The sequence below is a fragment of the Mastacembelus armatus genome, chromosome 23, assembly GCF_900324485.2.
Source record: "Mastacembelus armatus chromosome 23, fMasArm1.2, whole genome shotgun sequence".
Classification (NCBI taxonomy): Eukaryota; Metazoa; Chordata; class Actinopteri; order Synbranchiformes; family Mastacembelidae; genus Mastacembelus; species Mastacembelus armatus.
The window spans coordinates 6945201-6962087 of NC_046655.1; the positions used below are offsets into that span (position 1 = coordinate 6945201).

Sequence of the window (16887 nt, forward strand, 5' to 3'; positions counted from 1 at the left end):
AATCAAGAGACCAAAACATTTACCTGAAAGTTATTGCTTTAGATTCACTAAATTCAGTGACAGACAGAAATTTCCACCTACTTTGAACATTATTTTAGAAACTCCCTATTAGAGCCAAGCATGTGTAGCGAGAAGGGCAGCTACCTTGTATGTGGTCCAGTGTGGTGTCAAATGTCATGAAAAACACGAAATCTATACAAAGCCTCTGTCATCCTCTGAGTCAGACTGTGATGGTGTGCTAATCTCCAACATACCAGCTATTAATGTGACAAACTGGCCTGGCAGGGACACTGCTTCTAACACTCAGGGAGGCCGGACTGTGGTCTCAGAGGCAGAAGTGGACGTGCACATGAGTGAAAAAGCCGAAATGTTTGAGTGGTGTCGAGATGGCTGCTGAGTGGATTTATAGACATGAAACTGCTGTGCTTATATGTGTGTTTGTGAGTCTGTGTAGTGAACAAGCAACACATTAAACAGACATGAATGGAATGTGCCAAGGCCAAAGCCCTCTTTTGTCCACTGGATGGAACAAGAAGAGGATGCGGCAGGACCAAGATCTGATTTTAAAATAGCAAGCAATGTTAAAGTGGCATCCTGAAATGCTGTGAAGCAAAAGGCCAAACGGCAAACTGAAAAAGCCTGCGTGGTAGGTTATGGTAGGGTCAGTGACTGGCTTTGGACATATGCTGTTGTATAAATCAAAGTGGTTTGTGACAAGATGATGAGAAGGTCACACTTTCAATTTCTACAAAAGTTATCACCCTGCCATAGTTCTTGTACCTTTGACCTAACAAACACAATTGGACATGTTTGCTTGTGGGAAGCCAGTGAGGGATTATATGATTTTTGCTTTACCAGCTACTTCTACAAGTAGGTTCTGACTCCTAAACTCCTGTGGATGTTATTCCTGCCCAGTGTAGCCCTTAGAAACAACTGGCAGACAACACCAGGCAGAAAAACTGAAAATTTCTGTTTTGGCTTTTGAGTATTTAGCTTCCCCTTGTATTCACAACTATGCCAGCAGACTGTCTACATGCTTACAATAAAAGCATATAATGACTGTCAGGTTAAAACCTTGCAATTTATTTTGGTAATTTCCATGTCTGTCATGTCAACTAAAGGATTAAGTGCATCTTTATGGGTGGAGAAAATCCCCTGTGTTTTGGTTTCTGAGACCAATTAGAAAATATAAAAATGTACTGTGGCAAAGCCAAGAACAGGGTAATGTTTCAGAGGTTCTGAAAAGTTAACAGTTCATCCTACAAATGCAATATGCTGACATACTTTTATGTTTGCTTACACGCAAACCAACAAGCCCTGCAGTCACATGTTGATACTTTTCTGGTGCCTTATAAAAACTCACCATTGGCGACTGATTTGGTCTCCCCTCTGCCTGCCACCTGCAAGACATGACGACACAAAGGTAATAAAAGCAGCAAAGATGCAGACGGATGCAGGAAGTTGGCAAAGCTTCCGATCAGAGCGGCACATGCTTACATTTGATTTAAGATTTCTGCCTGTGCAGACTCCTGAACCTAATCCAGATGCCCCTGACTAATCATCATCCTGCTCATCTTGCCTTTCCTAACATCACAGCATTGCACGGTTAGCTAATGACAAGGTGGCTAGCCGCTACCTTTCCTGTCCAGAGTCCTTTTTACGTCAATGCAGACCACTGCCTGGTGCCCTCCAACCCCACTGCAGTGGCCCGCAACCACCAACCTGCACTGCTGCTTTTGGCTGCATGAACACATTACTACCAGGGTAGGAGGAAAAGAAGTAAGGAAGGAAAGTTTATAGGAAAGTGAGGGGGTAGGTAGGACGTCCTTGTCATAACTCTATTTTAAAATGTGGAGTTTCATTTCTGCTAAGCTGCTCTACAAACACAGTTTAATCTATGTATAGAAATAACCATAAGAATTTATTAATGTCAGGTTTAGTCAGACTTGGCTGAAAATGCGAGGTGATAACAGTGATTCAGTACTGTCCAACTGCCATTGCACAACTCAGCAAGGCATCTTCCTTGTAAAGAATGCTGTAAACAGTGCCTCCATTAGAGTCATAAAAAGTCAAGTGATGCTGGACTGAGAGTAGTGATTTGTGGTTGTCAGAAGAAGGAGCAGTGATGTGATACAGCCATTTGTGAAAAGCATTCAGCCCGCAGTTGGACAACAGGCACATTGTTAAAGGCTTTTACGACACTGAATTTGCACTGAACTGTAATCTTCTGGATTTTGTTGAGTCGGCTTTAATAAGTTATGGGCGTTGATGGAGTCAACAGAGTAATTGTGTCACTTTGGGCACAAAATGGCTAACATGCTTTACAATTTAGGAAATTAAATGCACAAAGGACATTTGTAAAGCAACTGATGGTTATTGCTTAATACTTACATAATGAAGATAATTATATTCTCTAAAAGGTGTGTAAACACGTGATGAAGATTAATAACCTCAATAACATTGACCAAATCACAAAGACTTCATCTTTGACTGAATCTGAATACTATCATTGCTAGTCTAATACGAAATGGTGTCCAACCACAGCAGAGCAGAGCACAGTTTTGCCAATTACAGAGCAAAAAGTCAACAGTGTAACAGCAGAGTGTGAGGTCATAGCCCGATAAGCTCTTTGAAGAAACATGGAACAATTACTTTTTTACCTCTCCAGGCTTATTCCAGATATTACGGTGAGGTCAACTAGCTATGAGAGTTCTTTGAAACAAAAACAAACACAAGTGATTGTTACTCCCATTGCTGCCTCACCAGGGTCAAAATATGGTGAGATTATTTTAATATTCCTACACAATCTCTTTAACAGAGTCTTCTCTTGACTGACAACAATTGGAAAACCATGAACTGTGGTCAGAGGCCACAAACCAATTTGGTATCACCAAAACTACACGTGTAATGTTTGCTTGTAATTTCCCTGATGGGTAAGACTAGACAGTGAATGATCTGGAATAAGCAGATACCTTTGTTGGAGAGGTGCCTTTGTTTTCCCATAGACTCCTCTTGTTGGTGACATCAACAGGCTTTAGATCCTGTCAGAAAGTGACAACAAAAGGCACAGACACAGCATCATATCAGTGGGGTATGTTTGGAGGTCGTTATGAAAACGGTGGTCATACTGAGGCTAAAGTACATGAGGACCTGAGATGTAGAATAGAGAAATGGCAAAGGAGCCCAGAGGGCTTCACAGAGGTGCTTGTCCAATGAAAATTGTACAAAATAGTATACTACTTTTACTGTGAGGCTGAGAAAATCCACTTTCGAGACACTCAATGGAAAGTAAAATCCGAGGACATTTTTATTATTAACCTTGATAGCAACATTTTATGGGAAAAAAAAATCCAATAAACTTTGATATTCCCACTATCTCTTGCTATGCGTTACTATTTTAGCACAGATCTTAATCTGCAGCATGGAAAGCTGTAACATAAATATTTGGGTTAATATACTAGGAGTGCAGAGAGGCTACATTGGCACGTAGCCTTACACATGAAGAAAAGCACAAAAAACATCAAGCTTGCTGTCTGCAGCCAAAGCCAGTGATAAGCGTATGATAAAACGCTTAACTAACACTGCATATCAAACTAATGCCAAGTTAAAAATATCCACATTCACTGTATCCAACTATAATGACCAATGGAAAAGTGAACCATAGCAAGCTTGGAAACATTACAAGTCATTCTGATTAGTGGCCAGCAGGGGGTGCCACACAGATCATATGTGACAAACACGCACAGGGACAGTCTGACATTTGAAAATGATTATCAAACCAAATCCACTGTTAACATGATTGAATTTGATTCAAATGTTGCTGAATCCTGATTGGTGCAGCTATGTGACATGACACTGTTGAAACTAAGCCCACCAACTTCAAAACAGTGAGAAGAGCAGTACAGGAACATCAACTATAAAGAAAAAAGTCTAAAACACAATGCAAGAGAACAACACTTTTCTAACGTTAGAACAAAGTTCTGTGTTGATGCAGGACTCAATCACTAAACAATTTACCGGTATATAAAGATAACTAACCATACTGCAGGTCAACCACCACACATACATCTGCGATATTGTTTTTGAAGTACCTATCTACAGGGCCTTCAGGTCTACCTGTATTGTATTTGCTAACAGCAGTGACAGGGGTTGCCATGGCGACTTACCGCTGGCCTTCCTCCTGACGTTTTGCCGCTCTCTGGGGTTTTATTCAGCCAGTCGTTGATGCGACCTGCCACACCTGTCTTCATCACAGGTGCTTCCTGTTTAGACAGGGTCAAAGGTCAGCTAAAGCTGGTTGTCATCGGCAGCAGGGCTAAGCAGGAAGTGCCAGTGAATTGGACTCTTTCCTCCCCCCTCTCTTTCTGCTCCAGTCACGCAACACACAAATTTCAGCAGTTTTCTCACATCCTCCACCACCACCTTGTCTTTTACCTTGAACGAGCTCCCACCACCTCCAGGTGAGCTGAAAACGTCGCCTTTCTCCCACATGCTCTTGATGTTTCGTATGCTGTCAGTGACCACGGGCAGATCCGCTGCTCCAGAGCGAGGGGATCGAGACTCCTTGTTCTCTCTCTGCGTGGACAAAGTGGCAGGTTTAAAGTGGTGAAAAGCAGAGAATGGATGTTCTGAGCAAAGCTCAGATACCTGTCCTTTTAAAGGAAACACCACAAAGCTTGCTGACAATAACAATGACAGATTCCTATGCTATTTTTGATATGGGAACAGAGCGCATAGAGAAATATTGCTATGTTGCCTTGAGTATTAACATCAATAAAAAATGGAGGAGCATGAGCGAGTCAGATAAGATGCTAATTCTGACTGTGTGTTACGGGTTTAGGACACTTAAGAGAAGGAAAGGAGAAAAGGAAACAGATTTTTGGCAGCTCTGTTTCAACTGAACTCGGGTTGTTTTGGCTTTGAATCGGTCTTGTTACTCAAATGGGCCTTTGGTTTGTCCTCTGTGTTGCCTGCAACGTGCCTTAGCTCTGTTCTCTGGCTGTGACAGCACATTTGTTTAAGAAGAAGGTTTTATTTTACTAAAACATGGGTGATGAAAAGACAAAGTGGCTATTTACTTACAAAATATTTAAGTTAGGCAGTTACTTGGATAAAGTCTGGAAATAAGGAAAAAAGGTCCTTTATATGGAATTATGTTTCTTTATTTTTGATGTTTGATATGTAGCTGTATCTTATAATATCAAGCGGGACAGGCCAAATGTTTTCGTATGGTATAAGTAACTGCAGTTCCTCACTCTTATCAGCGGTGTTGACAGTACTTTTCTGCCTTCTTGCTGCAAAACTGAATTTTCACTCTTGATGCAATGCTAACCTGAGCAGCTGAGGTGTATTGCTCCAGCCTGTTGTCGATCTTGGACACCACAGGAGAATGAGACATCTTCATTGTGCTGCTGGGCAGAGTCAGGCCGTTAGCACACAATGGTTAAAATTAGACCACTTTAAATAATATATACTGCTCTGGGTTACTTTTTTAGCAAAACGGGTCTGCTGCTAGGCTTACATGCACAAGCAAATGCTGGGAGACATTATCTGGCAGATGGTGCTTAAATTATGTTTTTACCTTTTCTGTGCTGACTTGTTCAGGAACTCTGCCCTTTCTCCAATCTGTACAGAAAGGTTAGAGAGGGGTATAAATACTGCAGGGATGTTTCAATCATGTATACAGCACTTTTCCTTCACTCTTCAGTAGATTTAAACAGATGTTAAACACAACCCTCCTATCATTTCTATGCTTCTATCATTTATTTATTGTTTGCGTGAGTAGTTCAATTATGACTTCACTTTAAAGACACACATATGATTGTGTTTTAAATAATTACAGGTTCCTTTATTCATAATTTAAAGAGCATTATGTATTTAACTTGATCGTCAATACTCAACTACAACAAATTCAATGTTGTTCAATGGTGATATATGTCTTGTTTTCTTCGTATGGCTTCGTGTGCAGGATCATACAATGTAACTGATTGTTCGCTCTGTGTGCTAAATGCTCTGAAAGACATGCACACGCATGCACAGAACACACACACACACACAAGATTTTTTTTCTTTCTATTTCTGCCCTGTTGGACTGTGGGAATTGCAGATGATTGTTTATGATACACGACAAAAATTCTAAAAGAAGGGGCAACACATGCGCTCCTTAGACACTCGAAAAAACATTTAAACAGACAAAAGAAGAAACAGCAGAAAAAGCTCTCTCCCCCCTCTCTCTGTGAAAAAGGATTTTGCACTGGGCTGCTACTGAATGTGGGAGTTCCCAAAATACTCCCCGACAGGAAATTCCCCATTCTCAGTCGCGTTTTACAGAGTTGTAGCCAACCAAATGCAGTTACAGTATTCCTGTTAACCCTAATCGCTTTCCTGCATCCCCACAGCCTGTCCTTCATTCTTTCCCTCTGTCCTTCTCTTCCACTGAATTCATTATCTACAGTACAGAAAAGGCTTATGCTGGTTTACTGCTGATAACATGAAGGCAAGCTCCTGGGACTGTGTATTTCACTGTGAGGTGAATGCTGATACAGGCATAATTCTGTTTTAGTATGTGTATGTATATATATATATATATATATATATATATGTGTGTGTGTATTGCACATCGCCATAGTTCACCTTATAGATATCATTTAGTATCTTTCAGCTCATTGTTTTGGTTTTAAGGACTGCAAATTAGCTGATTTGGTTCATTGTAACTCATTCCTATTTCCTATGTGCACAGCACTGAACAATAGAAAGGTTGTGGACCCAGAGTTCATGTTGGATGTGAGAATAAGTGATATGTTTATATTGTGATGTCAAAAAGAATTGCATTAAAACTGCATTAAGTTTCATGTGGCACTCATCTAAATGCAGCTGTCTTAGAACTGAAAAGGATCACGTGTTTCTTGTAGCCTATGATAAAAAAAAAATCACAAATACTACCAAAGTTGGCAGATGCAATACACAACCCAGTTGTGTTATGACAATGTTACACATACAGTACCGTGCAGAGGTTTTAGGCACTTCAGATGTTTTAGATTCTTATCTAACAAGTCCAAAAAGACATGAAGAAATATTTTCAGAGGCAAGAAGAACCAGAAGTTCTGGAGCACATGGTCTGACCCCGACAGAGCCCTGATCTCAGCAGTGTGGAGTCAGTCTGGGATCACATGAAGAGACAGCAACACTGGGACAGACTGAATCCACAGAAGAACTGCAGCAGCTTCCAAGGGCAAAGGGGAGCACTGCAGATGCTGATTTGATTTAGCTTGAAAGGAAAAACTATTTATGTAATTTATATTAAAAGTATCCTCTGAATATTTTTAGTGCCTAAAAGTGTTGCACAATACTGTAAACAGAGTTCATACATAATTGAGCATACAGAGTATGAACTATGAAACACACAGATGCATCCACATTAAAAGTACCTACAGTGAACATGACGACAAAGTAAAGCTGTGTCTGGGAGACCAGTGCAGCAGGGTGGAGAATTACAGTTAAAACACATTATTTATGAAACTGACCACAAACACAATACATGATTCTACTATGATCAGAGCTATTAGAGTCAGTCGTCAATCTGGGGTCTCCCTGGGACGAGACAGATGGATGTTACCGCTAACTGTCACTAATTAGATTTTCTCCCTTGGCTTAAAATCCCCCTCGAGTTTCAGTGTGTGGTATGGCTTTATGCAACACAGGAAACATTTATTCACATGTCAGATGATTAAACGTTCCTTCGCCATGACAAACATTTATCTTTGGAAGGGGAGGGGCACACATTGGGTTGGATTTGGGTTACCTACTTGTGATAAACAGTTTAAGAAATTATCAGAATTTCAAAGTAAAGTAAACAGTCAGATAAGTTACAGAAGAAATTGCCACCAGCTGACTTTTTCACATCTCTTACTGAGGTTCATTCTACTGATGAACACTCCTTCCACTCAGTCAGATAACGCTTCTTGCAGAAAGCTAAAAGAGGTGAAAGGGGCAGATGGGGCTATCTGGCACTTAATCTCTCCAAATATTTTGAATGTTTAGCTTGAGCTTTGCTGCACTGCCGGATGAGTGGGATTTGCAAGTTTAGGAGAAGTATTACATTGACTTCATTACGCTGACGTTCTGTTCTGGGCAAGAAGCAAAAACAGCAGAAGCAGAAACATTTTACGCATTACCCTTGAGAAACCCTAGCCAAATCTCAAGACAAGAGTCTAGTCTGTTATGTTTACCAAACTCGCTAGTCAGTACTCATCCTTTGAGTCCACACTCTTGTGTCATTGAAACAAACTATTTGAAATTCCAAACAAGCAGCCAAAAAGGGTTATTTTAAAGGTCTGATCCACTGGACACCTCAGTCTTGTAGCATTATATCAAGTATGTATCCACAAAGTGCATATTTAAAACTCCTTTCTACAAGATTCTCAGTTTAGGCAAATCAATGTAAAACATTAAAAAAATCAGCAGATAGTGTTTAGAAAACACATCTGCAGCTAACAGTAATTTATCATTGTGTTCCAGCTGACAAAATGTCCCAGTGACAGTTTTCACAAATGATGAAGACATGAAATAACAAAGACAAAAAATGATTCTGAGTTAGAGAAAGATTTTGAGTGGTAAATCTGGTATTATCCGGCATCATTATCAATATAAACTCTGTATATGCTGTCGAAACAGGGACACTGGGCTCAGTAAATGGTCATTTGGCAGATAAAACTAGATCGACATTTTCCTGTATGAAGTTGTGGGAGGTTGAAAATGGTGGACTAACCTTCAGGGAGGAGCCTCGAGGGCTGACACATTTGAAGGGTTTGTCCTCTCCGTCCATAGTGTCGTCCACCTTATGTCTCTTCTCAGCTGCCTCTGCTCTCCTCTTTTCGATCTCCTCCTTCATCTTCCTCTTCTCATCCTGAGACAGACAGATGTGCTTTTAGTTCAAGAAGTTCAGTAGATACACTTCAGAGCACAATTTTAGAAATAAATTAATTAGATCATTATCACTTTTTCTGTGTTGCCAATGAACTTTCCATTCATTTTATTGGAGCAATTGTAGGTGGTGCTGTGTTCCTGGTCTGTGTATCCATGCTGGATATTGCTGCTCATAGTAAAGTCACTGTCTCATTCTCTCCCATTTACTCTAAACAAACCACTGTTGCTGCTGGAAACCTAAAATGATCTTCCTGTGCACCAGAGGATTTTGCCTGGAAACAAACTAATAGACCCTGAGGAGTTGGAAGATGCTACGTTTTTCAAAAACAGTGTAAACTGAATGTCTTTTATGTAACAGGGAATAACAAATTGAAATGTACTTATGTCACAGTTTATTATATCAAATAACGTATGTCACAGCCACTTGGGAATGCAGCCGACTCAGACAATAGATAAGTGCCACTTTTAATTGACTTACTTACTTTACCCAATGAAGCAGGTCAGGAACAAATTCAATTACTCACAACAAATTCTTATTTACAGTGATCGTCTGCCTCAGAAAAAAAGCAGTTTTGGAACGCTTCAGACATGCAGACTATCAACCGTTTCTTTTTTTGTTCCCTCTTTTTTTAACAATTAATGTATAAACCATTTGTACTGTATTCAGAAGAGGGGTGGTGCTTGGCAGTATATCAGCCCTCTCCAGCAGCCTTGTCTTGGTTAATTAGTCTCTCTGTATCTCTGGGCCATCTTTTAATTACAAACCAAAAGGCCTCATTAACATCACACAAGAGGAGAAGAACAGGGGGAGATAGTGTGAGACAGGCCGCCACGTTCTGAGCCAAGACACACAAAGGAGACCAGTCAGTGTAAAAGTGAGCGAGCAGGGCAGAGAAGTGACAGAGGAAAAATGTGCAACGTCCTGAGGTTGAGCAGAGACGTGAACACAGGCAGGAGGAGGTTATCACACTTCAGATACATATGGGTGAGGATGGAAAAAGGAATGAGATTTACAATACGGATCCAAATAGGCAGAGTCATGATAACAGTGAGGTATGGAGAGATAACGTCAACAGGGCCGCTGGTATGTGTGATGCATGAGGTTCAGTTCACACAGGTATAGAGGCTACATCAACATGGAAGCAGTGGTCTGGAAATGATATGGGTTATAAAATTATAAGGAAAACAGAAATATATCAGGAATACACATGAAGGATAGGCCTAAACTTGAAAGTGTGTTAGTTAGTTTGATGAAATGGAGAACACACTAGATAAGCTAGAACTGTCACAAGTGATAAAAACAAACTCTCATCAAAATCTCTTCTCTCTTCCTTACGTCCTCTCTGGCTTTCCTCTCTGCCTCCTCCTGCTTCTTCTGCCTCTCCTCCTCCTCCAGCACCTTTCTCCTCTCCTCCCTCTTCCTCTTCAGCTCCTCCAGCTCAGCTTCAGCCTCCTGCTGCTTCTGCCTCATCCTCTCAAACTCCTCGCTCTCCGCATCGTCGCGACGCCGCTTCAGCTCCTCAAGCTTGCGCTCTGCCTCCAGGCGGGCAGCGTCGTCCTGGTCGTCACCCGCGGACACCTCGGGGGAACGTACACTGCCGCGACTGGGCCACAGGCACGAAAACACAGGTCAGAGCACAAAAGCAGATCACAACTGAAACAAAAAGAGTGTAAGTAAGATGCCGACCTGGTTGACATACATTTTAATGCTTGACATTTGATACAGGCTGAATATTTCAACATAGCCTTTAACGATTTATCTCTTCCACCAGCAAGCACCCACACAAAGACAGACAAAAAACAAAATGTACACACATACAAATATCAACAATCACCTTTGGAAAGATAAGTTACAGCACATCTTAAGTTTCATTCAGTGTTTCATCCTGGGGATTTACCGTAGGTGACCCAGGTCTACAAACACACTGCTTCTCTGCTACGGGTGAATGCTCAATGAAAGCAGCTTGTTTGCTTGAAAATCTGATTCAGATACACTTTTCAATTATTTTGCAGATGCCCCAGGCAGTACTTCCACGCTTTTATACTAGCCTGAGTGACAAACAGGATATGTCAAACTGCAGAGTCAATATGTTTAGCATGTGCAGTGTTAAAACATTTATGAAAATTCACAGATCCGTCTGTAATAGTATAATTTACTGAATGTAGAATGATTTTATATTAGAATTTGTTTTAATTTTATGGGATTTTCCATCGTGTTCTGATTTTTATCATAGAGATATGTGTAGTTTCCTCTCACTTCTGGGTATCTTATTTTGGTAAACAACAATAATCTTTGGTTGTCTGATAGCTTGATCTTATCAACTGACCTTTGAGTCATGAATATTAAGTTACTGCAGTACTTTTCCAAAACTGGTCAAGTGTAGGGGCACTGAAATATCAGTATACTGCTGCAAATGACCAGTATCAGCTGTTTTCCCATTACATTTTATACTGCCAGGACTGGGCATATCCCTGCATGAGATCTGTGACTGTGACCTTAGCAAAACATGTCATTTTAAGGAAACTACTAACATAAATATGTGTGTCTCTGAAAATATTTATTATACTATACCAATGTATACCTATTTTTTATGCTTCTGCCTTTAGTTCTTGGACTGGCCACAACATTCACAGTGGTGCTTGTAATGTAGTATAAGAGAAAGCAAATTGCCACATAAATCAGAAAAATGTTGTCTTCTGGAAAACAGAGCTTCTTGAATAATTCATAAGTCCTGGCCTCAGAGTGAGAACCAGGTGGTGACTTGTTGCTATGTGCTGTTGTGTCTGTGTACCTGAAGGTCCTCTCAGGTTTCCTGTGCTGTTTGGAAGCCGTCTCCTCATGCAGCCCTCCGTTCTGCTTCCTCTGCTCCTCCTTCTCCTCCCTGGGCTCGGCTCTCTCGTTCACCTGTCACCACACACGCACGCACGCACGCACACACACACCAGGACAGTAAACAAACATGCCATTGGTGGGTAGGCTGAGTGGGTGGAGTCTGCCAAGTGACATCACAGGACGTTACATAGGAGATAGAGAACGAGAGCACGTCCCCAAACAAAATAACACAGAACATCACATTACACAGCATCCAGTCCAGCATTACTGCTGGCAGAGAGTTATCTGACATGTGATCAACCTGGGAGCATCTGCAGCTGTATATTTCTTATCTCTGTTATCCATCATCAGAAACATAATTCAGGTTTTAAACTACTATTATGTGTAAGCCCAATATGTTCAGCACACTTTATTAACCTGCTGTATGGAACATACACACTCTTGTGTTTCTGGTGAAGTTATGTGTGCATTTTAACATAACATTGTGTGATTTTGGTAAACATTTCCAGCCTTTCCTGCAACCTGAAATCTTGCATATTAAATGAATGTATTAATTATAAATACAAAGGTTTTGGCAACAATCATATTTAGCAGGAAAATATTAGCTTGAAGAATTTGCACTATTACTCAAATATACATGGAAAATACAAAATAAGATATTTTTTTTATAGAAAGTGTCAACAAACCAGAAGTAACTTTGAAAATGTTGTTTACATTATAAAATGTGTCAAGAGACTGAGAAAAGTTCTGGTCAAAAGAAGATCTGACACACCTACACAGACTATGAAATAAAACTTTTAGTTTATGAGGGCGCTCACTTTGTGTAAGAGAAGACTCACTACAAAACAAATCAAAGTGGAAAGTGTTCACCTGAGCAGTCAAAACAGAGTTCTGATGCTTGTTTGGATTTGAAGAACATAATAAACTACTGAAACTGAAAAATGTATGGGGGCTGACAAAACCAAAGTTGGATTTTGTGGTTAATCAGCTCACTGACTTTTATATTTAACTTTTCCAATGTAATAGAAAAGTCACAAACAATTCAAGTTTACATTTTACTTAAAACATGGTCCAACCTAATACGATGGCTCAACAATCTCTTCATAATGTGCCCTTGAATTAAAGATACTAATTATATTAAATGACATGATGTTGCTCAGCAGTGAATGTTTGGACTGGAGTCAGTGTAATGTGAAGTGTTGCTGCTCTCATAGCTGAGGTGGAAGACATGCAGAAGAAAGCACAGTGACCACTCTGTGGAGCATAGCATTAACCTTATTAAAACTCTGACCGCATGGCAGTAATCATGCAGTCATAAAACACACACTCATTTCCGGCCGATTTGCAAATGGTGCAAACCATTCTGCGATGAGACGGCGGTGTCTGGGTAATTTCACCGTCTGGCTCCAACATAAATCACAAAGTCGACTAGATTCAGTCTCATTCAGATAATGTTATACATGTTTATGTTTAGTATCTCTTCAAAATTGCCTCAAGTCCGTGAAGTTACCCAGACAGATTTTCTGTGCTGTGTATCACACCTCTACCCAAATTCTTACCACATGTATGATACCTCATTATCCTCTGAGTGCAGTATCTCAGATATCTCATTGTCCTCTTCAATGTCATTTCTTAGTAATATAGCCTTGATCTCTGAAGAATGATCTACATTATCATCCTCAGGTACCTCTTCAGCCTCCTCTGATGCTACTGCATTCTCATCAGCCTCAGAATTTGCTGACTTGACCTGATTTGAACTCTCTCTGACTACTGATTGTGTTGCTTCTTCACCAAGTTCCTGAGAAAAAGGATTATAGGAATTCTTTGAAAGAAATATCAGTGATCAGCTCAGTGATGTGCATCACAGAATCAATAAATCAATGACCATACCTTGCTTTGCATTTTAGGCTCATCAGCTGATTCCTATAGAAACAAGCATTTTTTTTGTCTGTCAGCTACAAAAATACAACAAACTGCTACACGAAATGAAAAAGAATAACAGATGTCTCACCTGTTCTCTCAGGTAAGATCTTCTCGGCTTGTCCTCCACCACTTCTACTTTCTGCTCCTCCTCCTCCTCCTCCTCCTCCTCAGCTACTTCTTCCTCTGCTTCTTCCTCAGGAGCAGCCTCCTCTTCCTCCTTTGGCTCCTCTTGCTTCTTCTCCTCTCTCCTTGAGCTGTACATCGTCTTCTCCTGTTCTTCCTCATTATCACGATAACGACCCCTACGCCAGGAGGAGGACCTCTCCTCTTCCTCATTGTTTTTCTCCATGGTGATGTTGTCGCTGTCCTCTGTCCCGGTGGGGTCTAGCTGCCTCTGTCTCTCCAGAGCCTCCTTCATGCGTCGTTGCCGTCTCTCCTCTCGTTTGGCCATGCGGTCCAGCAGGGCTTGGTCCTCGTCGTCTCCACCGCCTCCAAAAGAGCTGCTCACAGACACTGTCTCTGTCACACTAGGGAGAGAGAGAGGAAACAAATATTTCCCTGTGTGGTCTTTCGGTAATGAGGAGGAGAGCTCGAGGTCAGAGCAACAGACGTCAGCTGTTAAGAAAATGTGGGAATAATAATGTTTTATAGGTGTTTAGTGGCGAGAGATTTATGTTCATTTTAAGCAGCTGTCAGGTGTGAATGAGTGTAACTAATGTGCAGCAGGGTGTTGATGAATGAGCACCAGCTTAGTTCTTCGACAAAGGTAAGATAAAAAAAAAGCTAAATTTAACAGAATTTAGACAAGGTGCAAAAAGAGCATAAATATCAAATATTTTCTTTCTAAAATCAATACAGTGAAAAACACAGAAAATCAGTGAATGTCTTTTTGATTTAAGGTCGGGTTGCACTGAACAGCTCTTGGACAATCAATCAAAAAGCAGCTACCTAAGAACTAAAGAGTACATTAGATCTAAAAGTTCATGGAAAGATACTCACAATAGCACTGTTAACACGCTGATGTTAACAGTATAATATTAACCATGTTCACCATCAAGCATGCTACCATCTGCTAATTACCGGTAGCAGTAAACACAAAAGTATAAATACATCTGATGGGAATCCTTTTAATAGTTGTTGTGATATATAACTTCAAGTCCAAAGTCCAGTCAACCGACTGACTGACTGACCTCATGGATAAGAACTAAGTATTTATTATACATCTCTTTTTGTCCAGCAAATTTCAAATGTCCTCCATCCACCTCACTCCAAAGAGCATGACTCAGACTATTCTGACCTAAAAGTCTGGCAAACATTATCCTTGCATTGACACAATAGACAATGGCTAGTGAGCGCTAGGTCCTGCCTCAGCATCCTCCTGCACAATCCCCTTGTTGTTCAGCCGACCCAGGATGTGTCTCTGAGCTCACAGCGAGGAAACATTCATCACCACAAAGCAGCGCCTGTGTTTCTAGACGTCAGAGCAACCCACCACTTCCACTGCAGCCAAGACGATTGATCTCATAGACTCAAAATGCACAGAAATGGATATTCTGCCCTTTTGCTCCAAAGGCAGTGTTTTTGATGGACAGGTATGAGATCATAACCTGGCTGTAATTGACAGCTTGAAGTAGAGCTCAGTTTTTGCATTTGCTGAATTAAAAGTTTTTCAGGATGCAAAAAGTGTTATTCATTCTTCATTTAGTTGTTCTATGTGCATCACCTGTGGCTGTTGGTCATGACCAGACTGTCTGGCTGACCACTGGGCTCCTCGCTCTCCCTGCTCCTCAGCCTCTCCTGGCGTGCCCTGCGCCTCCTCTCACGGGCCGCCTCCTCTTCATCATCATCATTCCTTGCCAACCTGAGGGAGACAAAGGAAGACAGACATTTAGGTTTTTTTTTTTTTTCAACTTTAACTTTCAACCCTTCATCTCCATCTTTCCTTCCTCAATTTAGCTTCACAGTTAGAAACTTCAAAGTGAACGATTCTTTAAATTGGACTGTAATCATCACAGTGACCAAACCTGGTGAACTTGTCCAGTCTTTTTTTTCCCTCTTCTCTTCTATCAAGCTGACCTGTCAGCTGTGCAACAACCAATACTTCTTATCGTGCCTGCAGTTTTCATGAGCTGATAAAAACTCCATCTGGAGACACGGCTTGGCAGAGGATAAAAGCGAGCCAAAGAAAGTGTTTCTGGGCCACAGTTTAGACTGATCTGGTTAGTGTTGGCACAAACTAAAGACTTGCATGTCGTGTGTGTGTGTGTGTGTGTGTGTGTGAGTGCACTGCACTGCAAAATCCCCACTAGCATTAAAAGTTTATATTTCTGTGAGGAATTTAAAACCATATTAAAACTATAAATCACATTTTTCTTGAGTTAACTCACTGAAGTTCAAAATCGTGTGTCAAAACTACTTATCAGTACTTGGTGGAATGAGCTTATTTTAGAAAATATTGCTTCTTGTTTTAAATAATAAATAATGAAACTCTAGACAGAAGTTTAGTTTTCACAAATACAAATATCACCTTTCCAGTTTAAAGGAATATTGTCAAATACACTTATTTGCTTTCTTGCAAAAATCTATATCACCTTCCCATCTGTACACTAAATATGAAGCTAAATAAGGTTAGCTTAGTTTAGCTTGGCACAAAGACTGGATAAAGTGAGAAATTGCTAGCTAGGGGAAAATATGACTACTAGCACCTCCAAGGTTTTGGACATAGCCAAGCAACTATTTCCTCATCTATAGAGTCCTTATGCTATAAGCCCAGAATTCTTCCAGGAGCTTAGCTTTAAAAATGATCCTTCTTGGATATTGTCTTGTTTCAATACAATACAGTGATTTGTTTATTCATGACCTAAGAATGAGTGTATGTAAATAATTTAAGGAAAACACACCATTTAATCTGTTTTAAGATTCTTGTGGTGTCCCTTGAACTTTCTGTTCCCCTTTCATGGTTTATTTTACATAACCGGCCAAGCGTAGAGTAGATGAAGCAGGTCATGCCAAGACTCGCCCAAAAACTTTATTGGTAAACAAATATATATATATTTTTGTTTTACATATGAAGAATTTTTTCTTTCTTCACTCACCATTCTGCTCTAACACTGCAAGAGATAAATCAGTGCAAAAGTCAAAGCAGACATTCACTGGATTATGCGTGTCTTTATTAAATGCTGTGGTTTAAATAAAGGGTGCGGCTG

General features: G+C 40.5%; 1 protein-coding gene across 9 annotated transcripts in view; it reads right to left on the reverse strand.

Annotated features, from left to right (window-relative positions):
- cald1a (caldesmon 1a) overlaps nt 1-16887 on the reverse strand; it is a 46663-nt gene that overhangs the window by 2062 nt on the left and 27714 nt on the right. For 3 of the 9 annotated variants that reach the window (XM_026326428.1, XM_026326426.2, XM_026326427.1), the window contains 13 exons: nt 15405-15542; nt 13770-14208; nt 13649-13681; nt 13332-13556; nt 11718-11830; nt 10262-10529; nt 8768-8905; nt 5582-5625; nt 5333-5411; nt 4435-4575; nt 4167-4262; nt 2973-3041; nt 1364-1400 (listed from right to left, as the gene is read on the reverse strand). In XM_026326428.1, coding sequence (XP_026182213.1) covers nt 1364-1400; nt 2973-3041; nt 4167-4262; nt 4435-4575; nt 5333-5411; nt 5582-5625; nt 8768-8905; nt 10262-10529; nt 11718-11830; nt 13332-13556; nt 13649-13681; nt 13770-14208; nt 15405-15542 — 1820 coding nt within the window. Of the gene's footprint in view, nt 1-1363; nt 1401-2652; nt 2713-2972; nt 3042-4166; nt 4263-4434; nt 4576-5332; nt 5412-5581; nt 5626-8767; nt 8906-10261; nt 10530-11717; nt 11831-13331; nt 13557-13648; nt 13682-13769; nt 14209-15404; nt 15543-16887 lie in introns of all 9 variants that reach the window. The other 6 variants (XR_003296842.1, XR_003296841.1, XM_026326429.1 and 3 more) reach the window with 6 other exon arrangements.